Source organism: Struthio camelus, chromosome 3 (genome assembly GCF_040807025.1).
Source record: "Struthio camelus isolate bStrCam1 chromosome 3, bStrCam1.hap1, whole genome shotgun sequence".
Lineage (NCBI taxonomy): Eukaryota > Metazoa > Chordata > Aves > Struthioniformes > Struthionidae > Struthio > Struthio camelus.
This window is the reverse complement of record NC_090944.1, coordinates 126,749,743-126,772,671: the sequence shown is the minus strand read 5'-3', so window position 1 is coordinate 126,772,671 and position 22,929 is coordinate 126,749,743. Positions and strand designations below refer to the sequence as shown.

Sequence of the window (22,929 nt, the reverse complement as noted above, 5' to 3'; positions counted from 1 at the left end):
ACTGTGGAAGGCAAGGATATTACCAGAGAGAAATAGATACAAGAAGCAGGGACAGCAAGGTAGTTGATCTCATCCTGAGATTAACTGCTCCTAATTCAAATTTGCACAGCTCCAGGAGAAGGCACCATCTCATCAATCAGAGCTTCATTGTAATCGCATGATTTTTCTTATTAAAAATGAGGTATGCGATAGAAAAGCAAGCCTGATTCTTAGATTCTGGGTTAAATCGACAGCGTTGGCAATCAGAGAAATCCTTTTTGTGCCTGGTAAATAAAGCAGAGACAAAAGTGGCTAGCCAAAGGGGTATTGTGTATTGCCCTTACCAAAGAAGATTAAACAAGGAATAAAAAGGATATAAGTATAGACAGTCAAGCTGAGCCTGAGTTGTACCTGTGCTGCTGAGAGTGTGTATTACTGTCTTGTTGGACAGTGGACTTTAATGCTTTAGAGGGGAGTTAGGAAGCCAGGCTTGTGCAGAGTTTGGCCTTGCAGGACCAGCAATGAGGAGGATTAGAATAGAACGGTCGGTGCAGAAAATGCTTGGAAATGTCATACGGGTCCTGGTGGATATGCAGATAATATGCTGTGAAGTAAGTGCAGTACCTTGACAAATGAGTGTCATTTATGTGTGTAGGCATGAATTGCAGAAAACAGCTGTATGTGGCTCATCTGCCAGCAGTTAAAGAGGAAAGCCCAAATTCCTTTTATCACCTTAATCTGGGTTGCCTCCCTCTCTTCTTTTTTGTACTGTTGTAGGAATTTTCCAGGCAAATGTGTTGTCTGGTCAATGTTTTCCCTTCCAGCGCTTCCAGCTGTGGCGTCTTCAAAAGAGATTTAAATCCCCGTCATGTCCCTGTTGTAATTATGTTATAGTGCTCTACGGATGTGAGGGTGGGGAAGCTATTTTTTCTTGACCTCAGCTGGTGATCAGTTTATCCCCTGGAAGCATGACAGTTGATATTGTTGGTCATTTTTCATTAGGTAGTGTAATATTAGATACTATTCTATTCATACAAATGTCTAATCCAGCTTTTGTTCTCTGAGCTGGCTCTGCCAGAGGATATCCGAGCAGAAGAGAAATGAAGACCAAGGCAGAGAGCGTACCAATGCGGTGTGACTGATGTTACAGGGAATGCGTAGCAGTAATTGCAGGTTTTTCCTCCCCTAGTTTCCTCTTCCTGTTGCTGCTGAAGTTAATGAGGATTTGAAATAATCTCTCGATATTGTGTTTGTATAATACTTGCTGATATTATGAACAATGAGGGCTTTAAATATGCCAAATATTGCCATTTCAGCAGGAAATTGTAAGTGGTGTTGCTAGGGTTGGGGGGGACACTCAAAAACACAGCATGAACAGCATTTGTTCAAGTGAGGCAGGAAGTCACAACCTTCCCTGAGCCTTCATAACTTAAGAATTTGTTCTAAAGAAAGCAGCTTGTCTAAGAAAGCAGTTTCTGGAGTAAATCAAAATCACCGTTGCCCTTAGGGCCTCACTGAGATGATCTTCTCAGATATCAGCTGCAAGAGAGACTAAAATAAGTGTGTCTTTCTGACTGATTGCTCTTCCACCTTGCCTTTCCACCAGCCTGGAGAGAATCAGCAGAGTCAAAATCCTGGCATGTGTTTGTCCAAAATCCCCACATTTGTGAAGCCTGAGGTTAAGTGAAAACCTCGCTGTCATGGTGAACTAAAAAACTCTCAAGGAACACACAAGTATAAGAAATTTAGTTGTTTAAAGAAGCAAATCCTATCTCCCAATCAGCTCTTGAAAATACTGTCCTGGAAGGGCAGTAGCAAGTGCTAGTTTTGTTCTGGTTGCCATTGAGCATGGGACACAGGGCAGGAACCAGAAACACGGTGAGCCCTGTGCTCCTGCTTATGTTGTCCTTAAAAAGAGTAGCTGGAGAGAGAAAAAGAAATAAACAGTCATGTTATGCATTTGGTTGCAAAAGAGACTCAGACCTTCAGGATGAAACTGTTACGATGATGGTTTTGGTTTGGAATATCTGGAAATGGTCACAAATGCTTTGTAAAACTCAGAGTGTTATCTTAGTGCTTATAAAGTAGCGAAGTAATGATGGTAGAAAAATGATTTTGAAAATATGTTTTAATTTTGAAGGCCTTTACATGCAGTATAAACATTTTCTTAATTCAAAATATTTAGCTAACATTTGTACAGAGAATGTCCAGGTTTCTGTTATGTTTGATTTCTTGACATGTCATCAGTTTGTCTCTCTCTATGAATTTTTTTTTCTGTTTTTTCATTGAAAAAGGGAAAGAAGATGAAAAGTGAGGAAGGAAAACAAATCAAAACAAGACAAGAAAACTGAAGCTACTTCAATTTAGTGTTTATTTCATTTTTAATTCAGTGTTTATTTCATAGTCAGACAATTCTGAAAACAACATTTTGCTGGAAATTAATATTCTAAGTGTTTCCTGAAATGAAAAAATCCTCAATCTGATAGTGATAGCTAGTTCTGTTTAAGAACTTTGATCTCTTTGCTGCCTCTAGCCATTGAGCAGTTTTGTCTCCCCTTTGTGTAAATCACAGGCTGTTCTTCTCATTCCAATTTGGCAAGAATGGCAGGTATGCCTGTGTCAAATTGCCTGCATAACCTTCACTGCTTTAAGGCACACATTGACATTAAGTTGTCTCGGTGTGACGGTGTCTAAGGTATCAGGTTTATCTCTGCCACGTCAAGGTAGAGTCACCTTCTGCATTGACTTTTTCAGCTAACTTGATTGAAGTCAGTCTGTGCCCTCGGCTCTGCCTTCTGTGTCGAATGGCATGACAACGCGAGTCCCTGCAAACAGAGACCACAAGGAAAGCCTAGCTCCGGTGAAGTCCAAACTCCTGTTAATTTTATCACAGGTAAGACTTGATGAAAAATGCCTCTTTCTCCTGTCTTGAGGAACTTTGATGTTCGTGGAGATGCCTGGCTCTGCAAAATTCTTCACCTTTGTTTTCTTTTCTCTCAGGAAAAGTTATGTCTCCTTTCGAGTCCTCATCCTCCCCACAGCATCCCCACAGCATCCCCACAGCACTTAAAAAAATCAGAGAGAGAACTCTGCAGTTTCAGTGAGCTTATCTGGGCATGCTTGATTCTCAGCAAGCTGTTCAAGGAGCGTTGTGCCAATCTCCCTTGTTACATACCTTAATTCCTGTTTGCAGTAGCCTTCTCTTCTAACCTCAGATTAGTCTATCCCAATAACATCTAGTTCTGCTTCTTTGCTTATTTCCATGTTTCACACGCAAACTGTTTAAGGTATTTTGCTTAGGAGAAGTACTTTGAAATCAGGGGCATTATAACAATAACTGTGCAGTGCAATGACCTTTTCTATCTAAACAAAACCTCCTTTCCTATGAAGCAAAAGCTCTGTGAACTTGAAAAGAAGCAGGCCAACAGGACAATACAGTGAACTCTGCTATCACAGAAAACAGTCTGTATTCCCTGTTGAGGTCTTTGGTGTGTTCACCCAGTCCTTGGGCAAAACTTGAGGTCAGTGATTAAGTTAAGCAAAAATTAAGCTATTTGATTATTTTTTCAAAAGACATTTTGCTTGGATAGTCCAAGAGGTGGTTAAAGCAAGAAACATAAGGATTGCCCAGACACTGGCTTCTCCAGTGGCTTGTACCGTTTAGTCTCTGTGCCTCAAGTTTGAGCAGTGTGGAGGATATTGCAGATAATTCAGAGAACTGAGCAAAGTGCAAAATACTCTGAAACTGCAAGCTATTACATAATGCAAATGAACAACAGTTCACCCAGACACTCCTAATGTGCTCCTGAAAGCAACTAGTTTCCAAAGGCAACCTAACAAAAATCTCAAATGGAAAAATCCCATCAGCTCCTAACACAGATGGATTTGGCCATGAACTAATGGAGAGGAAACTTGCAGAGATGTAAGCAGCACATCGTCTTATCATTTCACAGTTTTGGTTCCAGAGCAAGCAAGACTAACTGGGTCTTGACTCAGTCTTTGCATTTATCTTCTGTTGGTATACAGATTCGAATCAACATCATGAGTTTTGCATGGTTTTCGATATGAATTCCTTACTTATTCCTCAAAATTGTGTAGTTTAATTCCATTTCACACCTTGCAGCTAATTGTTCTTCTCCAAGATCTCTATCCGGTGTTATCATACTTGAAGATGTGCTACTTAGTTATGCATACTTGAAGATATTAGCTTAGGTTCATCCCATCTGTCAGAAATTGCTTTTAAATGAGACCCAAACTACTGGACTGGAGTCTGATGTCATTCACATATGCTATATGAAAGGAATTATAGCTGCTGAAACACTCCCATGACGTCACTGTTCTCCCCAGATACAGACATTTAACCTTCCCATGAGTCCACTTTGTCCTAGGTTAGTGGTATATGTAGTTAGCTTTTTGGAAAGAGTTTTGCTCTGTAGCACGTGCAAGTGGTGTGGAAGTCAGAGAAACCACCTGTGTGTAATGCAAAGCCAAAACTGCTACTCAAAACTCAAAGAATTTTGCCTTTAGTGTCCTTGATCGATTACCCAGTTCTTCCTGTTCCAATAATAGCTTTTCTGATTGTTCTTTCTCTGAAAAATGAAATCACGTTATGAAATCACTTTAGTGTGCATTAAAAAGGGGTCCAGTTATGCTATCCGACATTTTTATATTGATTGAAACTCTGAGAGTCAAGGAAGTCATGATTTGTAACAATACAGTGAAAGACTGAGAAATAGATGAGCTAAGGTCACAAAACACAAGCAGTTAATGGGAGCTGAGTGTGCTCAGCAACTCTGAAGCGCAGACCTGCCAGGGCTCTTCCGTGATAGTCTGACATGCAGTAAGAAAGGATATGAGGGGGTTTTCATTCCCTAAATCAAGTCTGGTTTGCCTAGCTGTTTTTTCTCTCCACATAGTCTTACCACCCCGTGTGGAACAGAAACTACTGATAATAAAAATATATAATAGTACCCAATCCAGAACTTCTTATGTGTAGGTCTCAAAAATACTTCAGAAGGGTAAAGTACATTGTACTTTGCATTGTACATTCCCTCATTGTACCTGTGGGCAACCTGAGCAACAGAGCTGTTCCAAGGCAACGCCCAGGTTGGCAGGGAGCCAGGGCAGACCCCAGCCCTCATGAGGCCCTGTCCAGAGGTCTGTCCTTTTGACTGAATTGCCTGTAATCGCAAGAGCAAGGAAGGGTGATGTCAGGACCGTGTCATCTTCCACAGTTTGAAATAACTGGTCAAGCCGTGTTTCACTTAACTGTTTTGTGTGGCACGTTTGGCTTTGTCAGCTGCCAACCTCAGTCACTGGGGAAGAGCACAGAGTATCTTTTAGGGGAGGGCTTTTTTTTAACACAAGATTTTGGTTTTAACTGCTATTTACACGTTCCACCCTTTGCCCTTTTTCAGCAGCAGGGAGATCTTGTTCTATTTTAAAAGCTAGGGCAGGAACTTGAGGCTAGAGACTGCAGCCAAATCAAACAGGAATCTCACCAACCTAATAGAGGGTTGGCTGATAATAAAGGCTATCTTCCCAAGCCTTCAAAGCTCTGTCCTTCCAAAGGCACTCCCTTATCTGAAGCCTCTGGCTTCCCATGAGAGGGTATAAACATCTCCCTATGAGGCAGGGCACCCTTTGACATTAAGAGGAAAGCACAGCTCAAGATAAGTTGAAGAGGCTTTTATGTCTAATCTCAGTAAGCATTCAGAGGCTGTGAATGTCTTTTTATCCTGAGTTGCTGGGGTTTGTTTTGTTTTTTTGGCTGGGAACACATTTTGCTTGGAGTTTTATTACATCCCTCGTGGTTTTTTTCTTTTTCGTTTCTTTTTTTTTTTTTTCAGCTGAGCTGTCAGTGCACTACTTGTTTGGTCAGGACTTGTGTGTTTACTTGGCATCTTCGGTATATAAAACTAGGGCTATCAGCATGGCTTCCATGCAGCCAATTCTGCCAATATTTTAAGGCTCTGGCTTGTGTGGCTTGAGGGTAAATGTTTTCTGACTTTAATGTTGTACCTTGCTCACAGGAACAAGTTTTGATGGCTTTTCTCATTGGCAGAGGTTTCAATTTTGTTAATTCACTCCTATTCCTCATTAGATAGTGGCAAAATTTTTCTTTTTCTTCTTCTTTTTTTTTTTTTTTTGGTAAGTTTTGGGATCCTGTCAGTGAATAGCTCATAGAAAGTCCAGCTCCCTTTCATGCAGATGCGTTGGTACATCCAGGCGATTGCTGAAGCCAGGAGCTTTGCACTCCGCCTGTAGTGGTAATCTCCAGTTCCAGGAGTGCTGGGTTCTGGTGTGCTCTCCTGGACCTGTTCACTGATCCTCGCTTCATGTCCCTTCGCAGCTCTTGTGTCACAACTACCTTTCTCCTGGCTGGTGCAGAGCAAATGGGATCCCATTCAGAGCCTGACAGAGGAGGCCTCTTTGTTGACCTGAAAGATTGATGCTGAATGACGTGTGACACTTGAGGCCAGCCCAGGCACCGCACACTTTGCTCCTGCTGAGCTCCCAGTCTGGCTGACCAGGAAGATGCTGGGAATGAACTTTTGCTTCTCCACAGCAGTGCGAGAGGCTTATCTGCTTGCCGCGAGCAAAGAAAGATATTTCAGCATAAGATTTACCTTTGTGACTTATCAGCAGTGCAAAGTATCATTTGAGGCTTTATTCAAAGACTGTCTTGAACTTCCTTCTATCACACAAGTGAAGACTGAGAGTCCCCTTGCGCATTGCATACCACCACAGGCCCTTCCACACCAGATGTTCCCCTGTATTCAAGCCACCCTTTGGCTACATTTGTTTCTTTCAAAGGGAAAGTGTCCCATGAGACTCATGATGTGAACTTGTTTTTAGTTGAATCACATGTATTTAGCTATCATAATTAACCTTCCATTTTAAAACCTTCATTTTCAGATCAGCTCCCTACAGGCTAATTTTTCTGTTTGCAGGAATGCATGTGTGATGCACAGATGCTCTGTCAGGATACTTCACCTACTCATTAAGTTTGATGAGATACCATTTGCACTCTACCATCCAGGAGTGCACCACTGTCTGATATAATTAGTGTTCCTCCAATTAGGATAAATGGCTGTTTCATTACTTTTAAGTGGGTCATTAAAGTGCCATTCCTGTCTCATGCCTCTGGAACTGACAAGGGTACCTGCTCACTCCTTTTCTCAGTCAAATCTAATTTCAGAAGCCTGATGGAGAGGTAATGTAACAGGGCAGATGTTGCTTGTGGCTCCTGCTGAGAGCCGTTTCTGGGTAGATGATTTCCCTGTTTGCTTGATACTCGGATGTACTGACTAGAGAGAAGTATCTGTTTGCTGTGGCACCTTTTGAAGAAACTCCTGAAGGGATCAAAATACTGGAAATTATTTAAAATATATATTAATCAGCTTCTGATTTCCTCTTATGACTGTGGAAGTGCTCAGTTGTCACAGGGAAAACACAGAGATTGTGGCTTTTCCAGGGCAATCCTTGGACCCTTGTTTTTGTCATCCTCACATTCATCCACAAGGATGTCCTCTCTCCAGGGGTCATGCTATTTGCTGGCCACCTGGAAGTAGCAGCCTTTTTTCTTTCTAAAAGAGGCCTTGCAATTCCTGAATCATTAGATACTGCAATGCTATAAACATCACTTTCTGAGAAGTGGAGGGCAGGTTTCTGGCTCGCACCAGAAAATTATGACTCACATGTTGGGGAGGGATAGAGACATCTTTTTTTGAGAGAGCTGAGAGCATAGCAGTCCCTTTCTACTAACTTCCCCTTTTTAGATGTGGTATCCTAAGCAGCTACATGTTTTAAATATGCTTAAGGCCACATCTGCAGGAGAATCATCTTGGTAATTCTGTACACTGCAGGTCAGAAGCCGGTCCAGGGCTGAGATCATCTGATTCTGCCTATCAAGATCTAATACTGTTTTCAAAATGTTTTGAGAAGGGCTAGGATTTTGGAAAACAAAGTTTATGCTTTTTGCTGTGGGATTAATCTACTCAAGATGTAATACTTTTTTTTTTTTTTTCTAACTAAAGACTTTAAACTCCTTCAGTATCTTTCCATTGATGGATCCTGGTCAGATCTTTCCTTAAAATGTAAAAAGCCCGTTTGTTTTTCTCTGCATTCTTAGGTTTTTTTTTTTTCTCTAGTCTTCTCTGTTTTCCAAGCCCTTTTGTTTTCCTCTGGCTTGTTTTCCTGGTTCTCCTCTTACCACAACATAATTGTGTAAAACACCTCCTCCCCAATTCATCCAGCTTACAGCCATCTAGATATTTCTCTGGCTCTCATCTGAGGTGACTCATCAAAGCCAAAACACCCATTAATCAGTCACCATCCTAATGATTAGGTTTGTTTCTAGTAAGTGTATTAGTACTGAAGAAAAAAAATGTTTGTAGATGTTTCTCCCGTCGTCCTCAAAGGCCAGGCAGTCTGCAACCAACTATCCCCTGCTTCTCAGTGGGTAGGTCAAAACCCACTGAGTAGTCACAAAAGGCAAGTGGGAGCTCGGGAGAAGGGACCGGGTCTTGAGGAATTTTTATTTTGTTATCCTTCCTGCTAAAGCAATCACATCTCTCTTCTCAGACTCTTACCCTCCTAGGTCATGTTTTCCCTGTCAAACTATGAAGTACACACACCATAAAATCATATAGGCTTCTTGATATCTTTTTTATTTATTTTTCTTTTTTTCCTAAAGAAGTGACATGAAAGTATGAATAAATAGTATATGAAAATATTTGCCACTGCATAAACGGTTGATCAGTCTGACAATAATCTAGGCAGCTATTGGGTCTCCAGGGGAGACAAACCTGTCTCACACCTTGAGCCACTTGTAGCACAAGTTTGCATTGATCCCAAAGCCTGCTCTGAAAACTGAGGCTTGATACATCTCTAGCCTTTGCAGGAAGTCAGTGTAAAACCAAAGGCTTCTGTCTAAAATCTCAGCTGTTTTTGCTGTGGATGGCGTTCTGGTGGCGAAGCAGTGTTTAGTGAAGATTTGGGCTTCAGATAAAAGGCTCAAGAAAATGTTTTGCAAGAGCAAAGCCCGATTTCAGTGTCTAAAGCATCAAGCATATTGTGATAGGTCATCAAGCATTATTAATGTATGTATCCTGGAGCCCTAAAGAGGAGGGTCCAGCCAAAGGTTCATGGGTTCAGGCAGGATGTGCTGCTTTGTCATGCCAAAATACAGTCAACAGGATGTGGGGAGAGCTCCAACCTGTGTGTAAGGGCTACCAAAGGGTCACGGTGAAAGGAAAGTTGCTGCTTCTATACATGGAATACAGACTGCCTCCCTCCAAACAGGCTTCACCTAAGCTTCTTGCTTTAAAATCTTGGGCAAAGGGGTAAAGCCAAAGTTCGGAGAGCAGTATGTTGTTAAGTTAAAAACAGAATATTCTGAGGTCATCTGAGAAGCAACAGAATCTGTAGCATGGCAGAACAAAGGGTGAGACTTTGCTGAGAACACCCATTATTGTGCTTCTGCAAAATGTAGAGGTATTCAGTGAATATCAGCACCCATTTCTGTATCTCATGCGTGTGAAGTACGGGCCAGTTTTCTGGTGAATGGCCTCCTCCTCTGGAAGAAATGCCCCCTTCCTCTGAAAACTGAGAAGACAGAATTAGAGTAAATCAAATCCAACGTGAGCCTAGCCATAGTGGTTAGTTGCAACTACCTTCTTTCTAAAATATTTCTATTGCAGATGTTCCTGATAGGTCCCTAAGTTATAGTGCCAGGCCTCTTTCCTAAGTGCTTGCGAGTACCGAGTACATGGAAACCTGAGGTGAGTCAGGGGATCCTTCTGAAATCTTGGAGCCAGAACTGCTGCAGCAGGGAGCTCCTGGAGAGCAACTGAGTGGCAGAATTACTGCCTCACAGGAACAGCGTCCGCTGCACTACCCAAATGCTCCCCGAAGTCAGTCAGTGGTGTTTGACCCGGTGTCACACGTTGCCTGTTGAGTGAGAAGGATAGAGCTGGTGGCGTGGCCACTGCCAACTCCTAGTTCTGTTGTTTACAATTTCTTTAGACTTTTGATTTAAGTAGCTTCTTAACTCTGGCAAGGACTGTATCAGCAGGACTGGGCGTCCCTGGGCACCCTTCCTAAAAAGGGTTCTGGTGTCTTTGACAGCTGCCAGCAAGCACAGTGAAGCTCTGTAGAAAAGCTGCAGTGTCTTATTTGTTCTTCTTCCTTAGGCTTTTTCTGACTGGGCAACCCTTTTATCTTTCAGCAATTTTAAGAGTATATTGCAAATGCTGTGCAGACAAAGTATCAGATAGGTTTTCTATCTACATACCTTACAGTGCTGTAACATGAATAAAAATTTAGTTCAGTCTCTTTGCCTAATACCAAATTACGTTATAACCTAGCCTCTGACACACTTAACAATTTCTGTGTACACGGGCCCCTTCTCCTCACTGTGCTACCTCACAGTTCAGGTAGCAGAGCAGTGGATAACCCACAGTCCCTTTGGCCAACTGCAGCTGGCCCACCTCTCTCTTCGGGGATCAGTCTTCCCAAAATTACTTACCACAGCTACTCTCAAGCATTTTATAGGCCTTCATCTGTATCTCTTAGTTTGCAGGTAGCTTATTCCGCTCTCACAAGGTTCATGGTACACGTTCTGACTGCACATATGTCCTAGTGTGGAAACAGTCACACTGCCAAATCCTCTGAATATTGTAAAATTCCGAGACCCAGTCCAAGTCTTAAAATAGAACTTGTCTGAGCAAACTTCCTGGGGTTTTTAGAACAGCTTTCTCATGTGTATGTTGGTGTATGAATGGAATCGCAGATTTCTGAAGTGTCAAGGGGGTGAATGTGTATATACCCAAATGAGAATATTATGAATGAGTCTCTTCAGAGAAGAACACTGATGAAAAGGACACTGTTAGCAAAAGCGACCACAGAAGTATGAGCAAATACTTGAAAGGAAGAACACCCAAAGGGAGTGGGTTCCCACTTTCTAGTGAACTGCATTATTTTCTTTTCTGAAGTCATGCTAAATAGGAAAGACTTTCCAGTTTTAGCTAAAAATGAAATAGTGTCTGTCCTCAGTAAAAGTTTTGGGTGTGAAGATAAGTGCCAGTGAAATGTACTTTTATGACAGAAGGACAAGGAGAACTCTCTTAGGAGGGAAGTAAGCTAAAAAAAAATTAAGCTCTTATCTGTTTTCTGTGATTACATTGCATCCATGTCTCACAATTTTTAACGTATTTACCATTACAGCACCCTTAGGATACATGGCTGTGCTAGTCTTTCCATTCAGAAGATGAAGAAATGAGACATAGAGGGTAAGTGGTCTGCCCAAGATTCTCTAAAAATTTATTCGTGTCCTGTATTTCAGGCTATTGTCCTCTCATACCATTCTTTTGCTCTCATTTAGTCCCTGCATGTACAATATGAATAGATGGTGGGTCACTAGGGACAGTGCCCTCTGTAGTAATGCAGCTCCCTCCTTTCTTCACACCAGAAACTTCCGCTAACTTCAGATTTTGTTTTCTTGCAGACGTTGTTGGTAGCTCTCATGCTTTTGCTTATCTGGATTCCTCAGGTCTCTCAAATCAGACTAAAGATCTTTTATCTTTTCTTTCATGAAGTCTTTTGTATCCACCTGCAGTCAGAACCTAAGCTAGGAGACTTGCACAAAAATGGAAAACCCAGCAGAAAGCCAACTGGATTTTTCTAAAGCCTGTCTGAAGTATCAGGAACAAAAAAGAAGCAATTACTTCATTATTTAAACTAGCCCAGCTTTGTCAGTCCCAGCTAGAGTCTGTTCTCCATCAAGTCAGCTTCCAAATTACTCCTGATAAAGAATTGTTAAGACAGAACAGAGTGAAATATGCCTAGCTTTGTATTAGCCTACAGGCTAATCTCTGCTCTTGCTGCAGTGACCCTGTAGAGTGTTGAGTCACTTTTTAAAGGTACCGTGTGTCCTGGATTTTCCTCTGTTCCACGAGAGCTTGTGTCGCTCCTTGTGCCATCAGTTCTGTCGGGGCACTGCTGGCTACTACAGTTGAAGGCTGAGTAGACATCTTCTTAAATATTCAGGCCTCTCTGGCAGGAAAATCACACCACAGACTTCAGAAATCCCCATCTGAGATATAAGGAAGTACTGTGATTACTCCATGAGCTTTCTCAGAAACCTGGGTAATGGGTGTGGTAGGTTTGCATTGCTCATTTTGCATTTTGAAGTCTATTCTCTCTAGGAAGAGTGAGAAACTTAAGGTCTGCCTTTCAGAAGTGTTGAACGCTTATGTGGGGGGGGGGGGCGGGCGGGGGGTTGCAGGTGCTAACAGTGCTAACAACAAAGCATGTGATTCACTCTGGCATTCCTCACCATCCCAAATGGAAGGCAGGGAGCATGGGCCTCAGGCTTTGCTTTTTGGAGAGCACTTGGAGTAAATTCATGAACATGAGGATCTTGAGGAAAAGTAGTTATAGTCGAGATACGTTGTTCATGTCTCTTATTTCTTACCTTTAATTCTCTCTCACCTTTTTTTTTTTCCCTTATTCCTATTAAATTCTCTGGCTTTATTGTTTTGAAGCAAACATATCAAAATGGTCCATTCCAAAGTTTTTCCCAGATCACTGATGAAACCTCAGTATCTTACAGTTCTCTCACAAAAGTTTGCATGTGTTTTAAAATACTTTTCCTTCTCCCTGTTCTCCCTGCCCCATTTCGGGCATTCCTTCTTCACCTGGGCTAGGCCAGAATTCTTTCATTGGTTTTCCCATTTCTCTTCATTTGCAAGTCCTCATCAGAAATGCTAGTCCATGTGGTTATCTGAAATGTGTTAGTAACACCCAGTGAAATGGCTGATGAATTCCTTCCTACTCCTATCCTGAACAGGCTGACATCATTCAAAAACATTGGCACCGAGTTGACACCTCTAGTTGAATCTTCAGTACCTTCTCCTCCCTATAAAAGTGATACTGCAGAACAGAACAAGTGCAGACTGGTGGTACAGTAAGTGGACACCTTGCACTGTTAATTATTTCTGAGGATAAACAGAAAACTTTCATTTCCAAGGTAGTAAGAATGTATGTTGTACTACAAAACAGAGCAAACAGACTTGACAGCTTATCCTTTGTCCCTTCTTGATGGTTAATTCAGTGTATTAATACAAGACAGAGGATGCACTACCCAAACCTGAATTTTCTTCCCAGTACTGCCCATGACATGAAGTGCCTCAATTCGTCCATCTTTACACAGAAGATGATAGAATGCACGTATCGTTATAGAGTACTTTGAGCTTCACTGTTACAAGGTACCATAAGTACTAAAGATCTATGTTTCAATATCACATATAATCACAATGCTGAAATTCCATTGCCAATTCAATTTTCAGAAATGGCATCAATAGACGTGGTTTGAAATACTTTGCTTTGCTTTGCCAACAGGAAAAAGTTACAGAGTCTGGAAACATTCCTGATGCAAAAAAAAGGAAAACAAAAAACCACTGCCACATCAAATTCTGTTGTGTTGTACCAGGATTCTCTATTTGCTCCACTGCTTTCCATCACATTACACACAGGCTTGAGGCAGCCTGACAGTGCTGTTCTTGTACTGTGGAAGCTTGCAAGAAGCATGCAGGTGCTCAACCCAGCGCAGTGGCTCCTTTGCATGAGGCTGTGAATGGATAAAGAGTAAGATATTCTAAACAGCATTGTATCATTTGGGACACACTAAATAAAGAGTGAAGCCTTCTTTGATACTTACTGATGTTTACATACCATGTAATTATTATTATCATTGAAAATCCCAATTTCCTTTCTTTGAACATAATGTCTAAACAGGAAAAAGCTAACCTTCCTGTTGGGAGGACTGTTAGTTTCAGAAGGAATATATTTTTCTCTCTTGCAGTTTTCAAAGATTTTATTTTTAATACAAATGGAAAAGACAAACAATGGGCTATCTAAAAGGAAGGAAAACCACATGTCTGAAACAAACAGTCTGCTATGAATAGATAGTCTTTACACTATGAAATAACTCATGTCATACCTGTACTGACTTTTGCATATTGAGAAAGGAAATGTAGACTTATTTTTGGCAACCATTATGCTGTATGTATTGAATACAAAAAGCAAAGGTGAGGTAGCAAGGGAAGACAAGCCTCCTGTGAATCTCTGTGCAAACAGCAAGAGAGAATCACTGAAGAGCTGAATAGGCCCAACAGTAGCTGTGATACAAGGTTGACTAAAAGGGCTGAATTTAAAATTTCTGGTACCTGCTTTGCATCCAGACACTGTTCGCTGTGGTTGGTGTCTGTGCTTACAGTGGCCTCCTGGGTAAACCTCACCTCCTAAACTTGGCTTTTTTAGCTCTTGTTCAGTTGAAGAGAATACTCGTGGGGCAGCATCTGCAGTTCTGATCTTGGTACATGGATCTTTTATGTCTGCCAGAAGCAGGAAAGTGAAGCTGACGACCAAGATGCTCAGCTCTTCTCTACAAGAAGCAAAACAGCAAAAGGGTAGCTAAAAGTGGTGTAGGCAAAAGCTCTTATACCCAAAAGCCGAATGAGCTGTTTGGCATCCCAAAGGTGTCTGCTACATTCTCCGAGACTGATGAGCAGCCTAAAGGAACAACTTCCAGCAAAGGCCTTGCAGAGGCTATGGATTGTAAATTTGTCCATGTAGGGAGACTTCTTATTGTCACTTCTCCTTCAAGTTATTTCTTTGCACACAAGGCCATAGTTTTGCTAAGCCTGTTTATCAGCAAGTACTACAAAATCTTCCAAGAATGAAGGAGGATGTATGTGATGGAAGGCAATTGCCCAGAGCAGGCTAAGAAGCTGGGGAGGCCAGCCAGTCTTTTCTTCACCAGCTTTTTAAAGCTGTTCCTTACTCAAGGCCTGACTAATTTTGCCATGCTTCACAGTTCAAGCAGAAGTCCTGAAATCCTTGGACTATTTCTTAAAGCCTTGGCTCTTGGATTCATGCATTGAATGATTTTGCACCTTCTTACGATCATTCAGAAAGCATAAAAATGTGATTTAACAGGGTCAAACACCAGACACTTGTCATTGTTTTCTAAACTTATGCTTTTTACACCACTTTTCTGCTTTTGGAAGCCATATTCCGCACAACTGCATGCTTGCTGTTGGCAGTACTACATAATGCAAAGAAACTTTGCAAATATTTGCTAGCGCTAGTCCTGTTTGAAGTTAATCTGCTTACCATATTAGTGCATTATGTTTGATCATGTTTGCAGAATCAGACCCTAAAGATGTATCTTGTTGTCTTCTTTGCTTGCTCCAAGACTCTCCTTCTCATGGAGTGGAAATCCCCTTTCTACGGCAAAAATGTACCCTTCCTAACTTTGGTGATCTTCCCAAAATTTGGATGTGCTGTTTCTCAACTTGCAGTGCCCTCACCGCTCACTCCTGCCACTCACTTGTGTATTGCTCTTTGTTTGTAGGGCAAAGTATTTTGCCAGGTGGGTCTTGCTTTGTGATTTAACTGGACTGCTGGTATTCACAGGTCCAGCAAGAAAAGAACATGTTAAAGCCATTGGAAAATAATCAGCACCCTATGAAAAGGAAAAGGTGGGATATAATAATCTGAAACCCAGATGCTCCCTGGCAGTGAGAGGTAGGAGAGCTGTCATGCTGAAAAAGACCCAGAAGTCAGCAAATAAGCTGAGTTAATAACGTGACACCAAAAAAAAAAAGGCAGTGAGATTCTGAGCAACATACATAGGAGCATCCCACTCTAGACAGGGACTTGTCTGTAGTCTTGTCTATGCTGGTGTTTTCCACACAGGGTAGTATAGCTATTGTGGTGAGTGCAATCATGAGTAGCACGTGTAAATTAACAACAAAGTTCCTGGTGGTAGATCTATGAGCATGCTGAACAGTCTCTAAGAGGAAGGATTAGCAAAAACATAATTGCTTGGCACAGTGAAAGTTGACCACACAAATACATCAAGACTGCCACATCCAGCTGACAGCCTGTATGATTTAGTAGAGGTAGATCTTTTGGAGGATTGCATAGTTAGCAATCTGAGAGCAAAATATAACTGTCTGATACTTTGCTGAGTCTAGTATGCATATCGGATGGACAGAGACAAGAAGCCTCGTTTCAGGGTAATACATGCAGGCATACTGTTGTTGACGTCTGTTGTTTCCCTCTGTAGGAATATGTTTGGAGGCTCTGCGTTCTGGTCCTGCGCACCTGGATTTCTTGTAAGAGCCTGTATAACCCTGTGGACTCTGGACAGGTTTGCTAGCTGTAACTGTTGAACAGCACTACTTGCTTTAACCAGGTACTGTTTATAAAATATGATGAAATGGTGGGGGCAGGCTCTTACTATTAAATATCTCAGCTGATACCATGTGGCACTGAGTCACTGCCCTCTGAATATTCCCTGTGCTGCTACTCCAAATAAATTCACCAGCTTCCATCTTAATAGCTTACTTCAGAGCCAGTGTCACACTTCACACCCTATTCTGGACACTCTCCAACAAGTTAATGTCTTTCACTGAGGAAGGTGAGTAAAAATGATGAGAGTATTCTTAACTAAAGAGCCATAAAATTCTAATAGAGCAGTAATGTTCCCAGTGAGCCTAAAGGGAATCTGATCAATAGTTATGAGGCTGAGGCTCGATTTATGGCCTTACTTCATCAAGCATAGTCATTCTCCGTTTTTGTACAGGACACTTTTGTGGTTTGTGCAGAGCAGAGCAGTATAAAGTCTGCAAGCCCCTTCTCGACAATTCCCTCAGGCTTTGTCATTTAAGAAGAAGAAGTGACTCCATAGAAGTGCTGATATGACCTATTCAAAGACAATTTTTCATTGTATAGGACAGACTGCACCAACTGTATTTGCTCTGAGAGTCTAAAGCTTGGAGTGGTTTCACAGTGAGTAAAAAAGAAAGTTATTTCAGATAGTCTTAAAACTTCCCATTGAAGACATTCACATGCCTATGAACCACTCCACAATCAGGAATAGTCCAGTAGCATGCTCTCCAAAAATCCCTTTTTGCCTTTTGCCCACCCTTTATGGTAGAATTTGCAAAGGGCCAGATGGGAGCTGCTTCTACTGGCTCTAAGCTGCTCTGTGGTAGAAGGACGTTTTTCCCCAGCGCTGCCTAACACACTTTTGATCTTCTTAAGCTTCCAAAGTGGTATATAAGGACTGAGGCAGAGGATGACATTTCATCCAACAGCTTTATTTTCTCAGGAAGTTCTTATTAAAATCTTCATATAAAAAGATCAGCACTTCCCAAAGACTGAAGTAAATGCAAGTTTTATTTTAGCCATCTCCTGCCACTGGGATAAGCACGAAGTAGATGGAAATATTTCAGATGAAGCATCAAAGCCTTGGCAGAGCCATCTCAGTAACCGCTGCATCTGCTTCTTCAGTACTTCCTGCATACGTAGGTTAGCTGAAGTAAGTTTTAAGTATCTAAAGTGATAGGAGTGCCTTAAAATACAAAGTAAGGTCCTAACTGGAGAGGGCTCTCAGGCAACACTTGAGCAAAAACGTTCTGACTAGGACACTCATTCAAATGTAATTTCTCAGGCACATTAAAAAAAAAAAAAAATCCCATCTCTTACACCATGTACAGCTCCATAGGTGCTGATAGCCGAGGCCTGCACATGATCTTGGTTGTACAGATTCATTCCTGCTTGGCTATCCGTAGACGATATTTAATGCAAACTATTCCCTGCTGTGTGTAACCTCTGACTTGTAAGGATGCCTGTAAATATTTGCACTTGCTGGGGCTGGGGGGGAGGGGGGAGAGTCGGGCATTTTCAGAGGCCTGTGAGAGGTGCGCTGGGGCCAAGGGCCGGCGGTGGCTCCCCGAAAAGCCCCGGGGCTCCGGGGAAGGCCGGGCGGCCGGCTCCGCAGCAGCCCGGGGAGCAGCGCGGCTCGCCGCTCTCGCCAGCAGCCGCGGCGGGCAGGGGGCGCCGGGAGCCCCAGCGCTTACCCGAGCCGACAGCGCCACCCAGGGCTGCCAGAGCACAGTCCGGGCTCTGTCCCCGTCCTCCTCCCCCTCCCTCCCCGCTTTAAAACTCGCCAAGGTTTGGCCCTTTTCTGTTCCTGAATGACTACACTGATTGACAAGGAAGTAATATTTTACTGTAGTAGTTATAGCAACATAAATCGTAAGTACTGGTACATTTAGAGTACATTAGATCAGCCACAGGCACATCGCTATTCAAACGACTGCATTTACATGAAGTGGATTATACTTTATCGCACTAGTGGAAGGGGTAATATTTGTAGGCAGCTAAGGTCTAGATAACCAGTTTATATATCACAGTCCATCCCTGCTTGCTTTTTTTTTTACTATATTGAAAAACTTACTCAGCCCATATTGAAATCATTTTGTATGCTTCTGCTGAATAAATGTATAAAATCACATGACCAGTTCACTCAAGGAATACATCACAGACAAAACAAAGGGTGCAGGTTTTATAACAGTGCACACTTTTATTAAAATGACCCTGATCAAATCCCTGGATACACACCTGGACAAAACAGTGGCACAAATTTTAGAGAGCAGGTAAGGCACCAGGTGCCAATGATGCTAGAAAACTATTTCAATAGGAGCAGAAAAAAAACTTAGGACACAGGCCGTGCAGCGAACAACCCAAATTATACAGTTGTTGCCTGCACTTTCCCTTCCCACAGGGCAAAGGCCATCTGGCAGCTGCTGGGCTACTGACTGTGTCACTGGTGTGCAGCCCTTGCGGCTGCTGAGGTAGTTTGGTGCTCACCTTTCTCACTTGGGGCTGGAGTCCTGTGGGGCTGGTCCTGCCTGCGCCATGTGGTTGCTGCGTCCTGCGAGAGCTGGCAGCGCACTGCATGCAGGACAGCTTGGGAAGGGGCTGCTCCTTCCTCTCTGCAGGGCAGGAGGCAGCTCACCTGAAGAAAAATCCCTGAGAACAGCAGCAAAAGAAGCAGCCCGCTGACTGCTGTTTTTAACCACCAAGCACAGAAGTCGCGGATGGGACTGAGATGCATAAAGTTCAAATGCTGGCTATTCCAGTTGAGAAGTTTAGGCTAGATGGGGGGGCGGGGGGAATGCAAATAAACCTGTGTTCAAGCAATTTCAAGGGTAAAGCTGGGGAAACACTGATGTGCCTTTGAAATGGGGCATGAAAAGTTACAGAGGTCAGAAAGCACAGGAGCAAGTAATCAGTGAACTGGTTGGTGATCAGGCTAGGCCATACATGAAAGCATATTTGGGTGTCTCCCACAGACTACCATGGGCTCTTTTAAGAAAAAAAACCAACCAAACAAACATGGGCACCCTCCGCCCACTGAAACAGAGACCTGCAGGTATGCAGCCCTCTGAAAAATCAGAATTCAGACGTTTCAAAATCAAAAAAACAAAATCAAAAAAAATCAAAATCAGAAGTTTCTCAGGCTGCGAAATCCAAAAGGCAAGGCATCCATGATTCATTTAGTTTTTCTGAAAATGTGTGTCATAGTCCATAAAATAATTGCACTTTCTTATATTTGCAGGTTTCTTTCAAGTTGCTTCTGTGTTTAGTAAGTTATAAACTGAAATAGTTGTATTTCTACCTGCTTTTGCGAGGAAAGCTGAAGCAAAACTCGTTTCTTCCTCCCCTAGCACAGCTGGAAATAGGCTACTTTTAGAAAGGCAGCAACACAGACAGTATCAGCGTGAGAGTGTTGCTACAGTCTGCAGCTCTGTACCACTGGCTTTCCTGCGCACTTTTTTCTCTTTCAGAATTTGGCAAGAAAGGTTATTTAAAAACCAATCTACATCTTGATAGTCTTCAGGCCACCGCAAATACCGACTCCTTTGTAAAAAGATTCGAATTGGCTTGTGTTTTATCAGTTGATAATGAGAAAGTGATCCAACCACTACCATTATGAGGACATCTTTCAGATCACAAAAGTATCTGCTCTGAGCAAAATTAAAGGCTTCCACACACCACCCATCTTTGAGAAACTGCCTTGTCACAATGCAGACTGTTTTCCTGCTGTTCCAGATGGCATCACGAATATTGTTGATATGTTCTTCCCCAGGCAAGAAATCTCTTTCCTCAAAACACAAAGTTAATCTGTTTTTGTCAACATAGTGTGAATCCAGACGTTTAAGTAAAGCATGCTGGACCCATTCAAAGTCATTTTTGCTGTAGCACAAATATGCATCATATCTATACTCACTTGTATCAGCTGCTTGTTGATGGCTGTCTATCAAAGTTCTTGTGACAGTTTTATACCAGACAAAACAAATCCCCCGACAGCGAGTAAAAATGATGACTGCCATCAGAAACATTGCCAAGGTGACAGAGGTGAAGATGAATACTGAGAACCTGAGAGACTGCTGCAGTTCATCTTCATCGCAACCATCATATAGCAGAGAAGACAGGGATACCCCTGCAAAAGCAGGTGGATATACACAGTACCTATCAGATGGTGAGCCCGCCAGGGTTACGTTGGTTTCATTTAGCCACAGTAGTAGGTTCTTTAAAGTACAATCACAGACATACTTATTATGTGTTATATCCAGGACACTCAAAGTCATAAAGATTTCAGGCTGAGGAGAGAAAAGCTGGTTTGCAGACAAGTTTAGGTTTGTTAGGCTTTGTGGAAAAATCCCAGGAGAAAGATGAGACAATAGGTTGGAAGCTAGATTTAGTCTTTGTAGAGATGCCAGACCGCTAAAAATCTCTTGTGGAAGAAAACTGAGGTAGTTGTTATTCAGATGTAGAACCTGAAGTTTGGACAGTGCCCTGAACACATCCAAACATAAATCTCTCTCCCACACAAGCTGTAACATATTTTCTCCTAGATCTATATAGACTATCTGATTGCTTTCTATAACATTAACTCTTTTCACACAGTAAGAGAAGCGATTTTGTTTTAAGAAGATATACTGTAAATTTGGAACTTGGAAAAGTACATACAGGTCACCCAGGTTTGCCAACCAATTTCTTTCTAAATCGAGATATGGTGCAGCTATTGCTCTGTCAACTACAGACATTAGCTTATTGTCACCTAAAAAGGCAACGGTCAGATTTGGAAAAGAAGGGAGTGTTTTAATGGCATTGTCACGAAGATCAATTATTTCCAGATTTACTAAACTACTGAATGAATTTTGGCCAATCATTCCAATATGGTTTTGCTGTAAATCAAGATGCATTACACTATGTAGCCCCTCAAAAGTATAATCGTACAACTCACCTAAAAGATTACCTGAGAGATTGAGAGTTTTTAGGTTTCCCAAGCCAAAAAATGCTTGCCTTTGGATCTGATTTATCTTGTTTTTGCAAAGGTTCAGCAGTTCCAAATCACCAAGGCTTTGAAAGATTAAAGAATTGAGAGAGAAAATGTAACCATTTGAAATATCAAGCACATGAAGATCACTTCCTGCTAGACCTGTAAATGTATTTTCATCCGGATTTTTTAAGTTATTAAAGCCGAATCCTGAACCCATTATATGAAAACTAAGTTTTAAAGAACTGATTGGAGTCCCTTTTATGGCTGTACAGAAATACTGGACCATCTCTGTGCTCCAACCACTGTGACCAAGGTCCAGCGTGTTCAACGTAATGTTTCTGAAAGGATTTGGGCATTTGGCCCAGGGCGTTAGACTGGTGTAGTACAAGTTATTAGAATTGAGACTGAAAAATGAGAATTTTTTTCCTTGGAAGCTGGTGAGATTGCTTTCACACAGGTTAGTTATCTTGTTCAATCTCAGGTCCACAGTTTTCAAGACTGTTAGATTATAAAATAAGGGATGAGGCTGAAGTTTTGTGATTTGGTTCGCTGAGAGATCCAATTCTTCTAAGGACCTCAAATCTTGAAAGTAGCGTTCCATCAAGATGGAGTCTCCAAGACTGTTGCCGTACAGCCAGAGTACGGTCAAATACGGCAAGTCCACAAAAGCATCAAGATCCAGTTGAAGAATCTTATTGGAACCTAAATCTAAGACGCGAAGGTTTGGAAGGTTCCTGAAAGCTGCTTTTCCTATGATAACAGGAAAGACATACTGTGTTCCCATTTCCAACACCAACAGGTGCTCCAGCAGCGGGAATGAAGTTGCATTCACTTGTCTGATATAGTTGAAACTTAGCAAAAGCTTCACTGTATCCTTTGGCACAAGTGGAACATCTGTGAGGTTACAGAAATAATACTGGGAGATTTGGCCTTCTGAATAACAGCTTGTAAATGCATATGTATCTCCAGCTAGAGATATTCCAAAGACAAGTACTAGCTGTTGATGTAACATCATTAATCTGTATGAAAAAAGTGAAGACAGTAAGAATTAGTTATGCAGTTGACTATCTACCCAATAAGGTTGTGCAGTAGATTTTAGACAGCTGTAGAAGAAAAGACAAATGTCACAATAAAAATGACTAGTGATTTGGGATTTATCCTTTCTCTGAAAGTCTAATAGGCACCTGATGGTCTGGAGATGCGAGCGCCTAATACCTGAAAAGTATCTCTCTCTCATATATCTTAAGGTGGGTACCAAAATCCCACCAGTTAAGTGTCAAAATCTTGAAAAACTTGGCCCAGCTTTTTAATTTGCATCACCAAAGCGACAATACTAGCGTATTAACTTAAAAATCATTCCTTAATTAGTTATCCAAACAGGGTTCAGCAGTTTGGACTACAAGTGCAATATCCCAGTCATCTCAACAGAGCAGGCATCATGCTGGTCTTCTCCTGAGCCCTCTCCTTGTGAGGGTAACCAGTGAAGCTGGTTGGAATTTAGACTGCTGTAATGCAGCACTGCCTAACTCAGACATGAACTTTTATTAAAGAGAGGGACTTCATCTGGGGCTCCACGACCCTCACATTAACCCTGCAAAGTGAAATCGTTCTTAAAAAAAGTGGTAGAACAGTTCTGAACATACTGGCAGGAACAAGGTGAACAACGAAGGAAAAGAAAAATGCTGTAGCCTGAAGCAATGCTTTGAGAGTTCATGCTTGTGGTCACTAATAACATGATGTAA

General features: G+C 41.9%; 1 protein-coding gene and 1 long non-coding RNA gene across 5 annotated transcripts in view; one reads left to right on the top strand and one right to left on the bottom strand.

Annotated features, from left to right (window-relative positions):
- Positions 1–2,417: 2,417 nt before the first annotated feature.
- Positions 2,418–13,250, top strand: LOC104151704 (uncharacterized). Its single transcript, XR_695848.2, has 3 exons — positions 2,418–2,872; positions 11,209–11,273; positions 12,833–13,250. It is a non-coding gene; the product is annotated as an uncharacterized lncRNA (long non-coding RNA).
- TLR5 (toll like receptor 5) overlaps positions 12,500–22,929 on the bottom strand; it is a 20,913-nt gene continuing 10,483 nt past the window's right edge. For 2 of the 4 annotated variants that reach the window (XM_068940210.1, XM_068940211.1), the window contains one exon: positions 18,038–22,206. In XM_068940210.1, coding sequence (XP_068796311.1) covers positions 19,617–22,202 — 2,586 coding nt within the window. In that variant the 5' untranslated portion in view covers positions 22,203–22,206 and the 3' untranslated portion in view covers positions 18,038–19,616. Of the gene's footprint in view, positions 13,613–14,210; positions 22,207–22,929 lie in introns of those variants that run through there. The other 2 variants (XR_011140496.1, XM_009686697.2) reach the window with 2 other exon arrangements.